A 4,516-nucleotide genomic window follows, 5' to 3' on the forward strand; every position below is an offset into this window, starting at 1 on the left:
TGGTTTTCATTGATTCTTTCTTGGAAAGAGCTCCCTTATAATGCAGTGATTATTTTATTATCTTCAGTAGATCAGTCAATTTGTACTTGAAAACACTGACTTTTTAATCATGTGATTTTTCTTTTAAAAAATTTAGTATTCGAAATCCTCACTTGTAACCTTTCCAAAAGATTTAGACTTGTTTTATTTAATATAATTGGCATTAAAAAAATCAATTTTGTAAATATTTCCACAATGCTCAATTTCTGGGAAACTTTTATTTCTGTCTATTAGGAAAGAACATTGATGTATGTCTTCTTATGTGTATTTATTATAATATTATAAGGAAATAATTAAAGAGATGGTAATGCCATTCTCATATTGGCTTATATTAAACAGTGAATCTTAATTACAATTCAGACTCTAACCCTAAGATATATTGTTTAGGGAGGAGTAAATATCACCTGTACATATCTACTCTAATCACAGAGGATAAAATTCAAATATATGAAGACAAAGCCAGTTAAAGTTCACTCTGAATAGATACATGAATACCATGTTGATAAGTCAATCTATGAATTTCTATATTTATATCTTATGTTTTAAAGTTGGGACAAAGAAATCTCCCCAATTTCTGGTGTAAAATTTTTTTTTAAAGTTTGGTAATTGGTGTAAATTCACTCTCAAAGCACATTTTATTTTTAAGGTCAAATATTTAAAAGAGTTTATAAAAATCAAAATTTACCCTCTTATTTTATTCCTTTGAGACCAATCATCACAGACCAAGAGCAGCTAAGTTTATAATAATTTATTAGGGTTGCATATCACTTGGCATGTATAATAAATTATAGAAACCATAGCATCTTTATAAACTATTTAGTATTCATATTCACTTCCTAATGCTTATTGCGGTAACTATAAGAAATTTAATTAGATTATATTTTAGCATTAGTCAGAAGATTAAAAAACATTATAAATTTTGTTTTTCACAGTACTTCAGATTTATGAAGAACCCCATTATTTTAATAACTTCTGTGCAACCTGTTTGAAATGTATAAAATCCCTTTACAAACAAACCAGAAGGTGGCGTAGGTTTCACTGAGCTGAGAAAGTTCCTTCCATTACACCCAGGTGGTGCACTTTTTCAGGCATTGTAATAAATGCAAATAAATAACTAATAACTGATCTCTAAAAATCTCTACCAATAGACAATATTGAGACTTGACAACATTTCAAACATTCTGATAAAAATAATTCAGTAAACAATTGATGCTTGGTATTTTTCTCCGTTCTCTCTCACCCTCCTCTCTCCCTGCCCAGTTCAATTGGGGAGAAAAATAGATGAACACAGTTCAGTTTGGATTTAAGTCCCAGGGCCTGACAATGTAGCCCTGGATGTCTGTCTGCCTTCCTGGGCCATCTGTTGGCACTGCATCTGTCCATTCTCTTCTACCAGCATCTGTCCTTTCCTGCAGGGAGAGTTCAAATTCTTGCTGAAAGCATTTTGTTCTCCACTGTAATGGCACAGGGTGTGGAATTGGTTGGGGTCTTTGCCACCAGTTTGCTCTGTCCCTTCTCAGGCTCGGAGTCCTGACTGGAGAGAAGCTTGCAACACAGCCACAAAATGCTGCCTCTGTTAGAGTCTCACAAACTCACTGGGTCTTTAAATGTTCATTCGTGGATAACGTCCTTATCCATTTTCTTGTCCTCAGTGAACTTTGATGGAATATTTCCGCAGTTTCAGAAATTGTAAAAGCTTATCTTTCGTTCTCTTCTTCAGGGCCATCAGGGCTCGGGTTTTCTCCTCCAAATCTTGATCTAATGCAAAAATGATCTTGGCTCTCTCCTCTGCTTTCTTGTCTCCAGAGTTTTTGAAGAGCCTCTGTAGTGATTCTTGATCTATGTTTTCAAAAATATTGCCCACAGCTTTCTTGCGAGAAGCTGTGTCAAAGTGGTAGCCGTGGATGGATGGGCTTACTCGAAGCGACGTGGACATGGTGATGGCTTGGTGGCTTCGCTTTGCTTTCATCGATATGGGGATCTTCTGGAATTCAGCTCCCGGGGCTCTCCAGAGAGTCTGTAGCAAAATCATTCCGGGACTACTATTTAAAGTGTGAACAAAAGCTCCCGGCTCAAATTACACTGGTGACATCAGAGTGATCTCAAGGAAGAATGATCACAGACAGATTTAACAGTTGAGTTGCCAATATCCTGTTCTTGTGTAAAATGCTTCTGAAAGCTGCGTTCAGTGACCAGGGGCAGGACTGTGGAGATTTCACATCCTCTGTGGCAACTGGATGATACAAACATGAGCCCTTCTTTACAAAAAAAAAAAAAAAAAAGTTGAAATCAGTGAAGTGTAAATATGAGACATAATGAGATAGCTTAGACTCTACAAATCTTCCCAAATAACAGTTGAAACAAGGAGTCCTGCCAAACCCAGGGAAGTTTTAATTACCAAAGAAAGTTATTACAGAGCACTGCAAACATTCAGCAGCCCACATTTATGCCCTTTGGACTTCCCCTTGAGGGCAATACCAGAGCTATTGAGAGAAAGTTTGAACAATCAAGGAAACAGCTTGGAGAATGTCTGATTATAGAGTTGAATTTTACCTACACAGTGCTGACACAGCTCAGCCTGAAACCATTACTTTTCAGAGACTGAGTACAAGTGCTCATCTGTAATCACTGAATAAAATTGCAAATTAACAACAACAATAGAAAGTATCTCCTTAAGTTTGTGCATGTATGGACAACAAGAGCAATTGAAAAAGTGGGGAAGAAAATTAATTTGGGTGCTTTGTATACATAATGCCCAATAGAAGTGAGTTTACTTTTGTAAGAATCACCCAGAGAGTTTTTTGAAAGAATTTAAAATTATCATTCCTGTCATCCATAAATTCAGACAGCCAGTGTCCCCACAGATATGTGAAGCTATCATACACTAAATGTTAGTAACAAAGGACCACAGCGACCTGATGCCTGATGTACTTTCTAGCCCTCCAAAAGAGCAGGACAAGTCTATGTTTTATTGTTATCTAGTCAACTTGGATCTGGAAAATGCATAAAGGTAGAAAATGGTGTGAAGTCACTTCACTAGAAAATTGAGTTAGGGACTCTTTGTATTTATTCATTCATTCACTCATTGCTTCACCCAAGCATTTGTTCAATTCATATTTCTTAAAGGGTATTATTAGTCTAAACTTTTCTAGGCATTGGAAGTATAATGGGAAAACAAACCAAACAAACAAAGGAAAGCAATGGAAAAAAATTCTTATGTTCCTTTAATAAAGTTTACATTGTGGAAGAATGTGCAGATGTAATGTGCACATCAGGAAGTAATGAATACTGTGAATAAAAATGAAACAGAGTTGTGTAAGAGTGGAAGGGAAGGTGGAGACTTTCACAGGACAGTCAGGGGTAACTTCTTTTAATCTGTTACTATGCAAAGACCTGAAGGTGGGTGTACTGGAGAGACATCTGAAGGAAGGGTGTTTTAGGGAAAGGAAATGGCTAGTACAGAGGCCTGAAGACAAGAGTATGTCTGGAGTGTATGAAGAATATCCAGAGACCAGTGTGGCTGGTGCAGAGAGAACCAGGAAATGAGAAAGGAGATGAGGTCAGGAGGAAAAGCCACTAGAAAAATGCAAGGTCAGACTGCAGGTGACCTCATAGGCTTTGGTCCTGGATTTAACTTTCACTCTCTGCGAGGTAGTTAGCCACTAGGGAATTTGCAGCAGAGAGATGGCCTGATTTTCCTTATCATTTTATAAGATAACTGCCACTTATCAGTAAAGAATAAAATGTAGGGAGGAAAGCAGAGAAGGAGGAACAAAAAGACTAATTAAGAGACTTTCAAATTAATTCAACAAAAAAAGGTTAGAAAGGATGATATCTCCCACAGATGCTTGCTTGAAGAACAATTCTCCATGAGCTGCTGTTCAGCTCACCAACCACAACAGCTAATGTATGTTCCAGTTTCTCCTTGTAAGAACCTATGTTCTGACATCTAAGATTGTGGATTTGCTGACATGCATGACACATCTTTGTGACAGTCCATTTCTCTGGCTAATAAAAAAACACTTGTTTTTATGATTATTACTATGGCAATGAGGATTTACTGAGTTTTTACTATGTACCATGCATGATGACAAGGAATTTACATAACTCATCTTAATTGCTCAAGGCTTCATCAACCTGTCATGCCATGCTCCTTTATAAAGTGATTTTTATGTGGGCTCATGGTTTTTATTATCATCTATTCATTGTGTACTCCCACATTTTGATTCCAGCTCAGATCAGACCTCTGAAGTACAGATTCATTTATTTATTAACTCATCAATACAACTAGATAGCATATGGTAAAATTTCGATTTCCCTATAAAAAATGCAGAAATCTAGTTTTCATCCTTGATGTCTCCTCTTCTTCTGCCCCTATACATAATCCATCACCAAGTACTTCCAATTCTATCTCCAAAATATTTCTCAAAGTCAGTCACTTTCTCTCCATTTTCACTGCCACTATTAAGATCAAGCC

At 36.6% G+C, this 4,516-nt stretch overlaps 1 protein-coding gene across 1 annotated transcript; it reads right to left on the reverse strand.

The window, feature by feature from the left end:
- Positions 1–772: 772 nt before the first annotated feature.
- Tcim (transcriptional and immune response regulator) lies at positions 773–2,272 on the reverse strand. Its single transcript, XM_076852476.1, has one exon. It carries the CDS (start codon positions 2,069–2,071, stop codon positions 1,688–1,690), a length of 384 nt encoding a protein of 127 aa, XP_076708591.1. The 5' UTR covers positions 2,072–2,272; the 3' UTR covers positions 773–1,687.
- Between the last annotated feature and the right edge of the window lie 2,244 nt (positions 2,273–4,516).

The sequence above is a fragment of the Callospermophilus lateralis genome, chromosome 4 (assembly GCF_048772815.1).
Source record: "Callospermophilus lateralis isolate mCalLat2 chromosome 4, mCalLat2.hap1, whole genome shotgun sequence".
Lineage (NCBI taxonomy): Eukaryota > Metazoa > Chordata > Mammalia > Rodentia > Sciuridae > Callospermophilus > Callospermophilus lateralis.

Excerpts from the sequence above, each read along its gene's own strand:
- Tcim (XM_076852476.1), bottom strand. The coding sequence starts at position 2,071 with ATGATTTTGCTACAGACTCTCTGGAGAGCCCCGGGAGCTGAATTCCAG.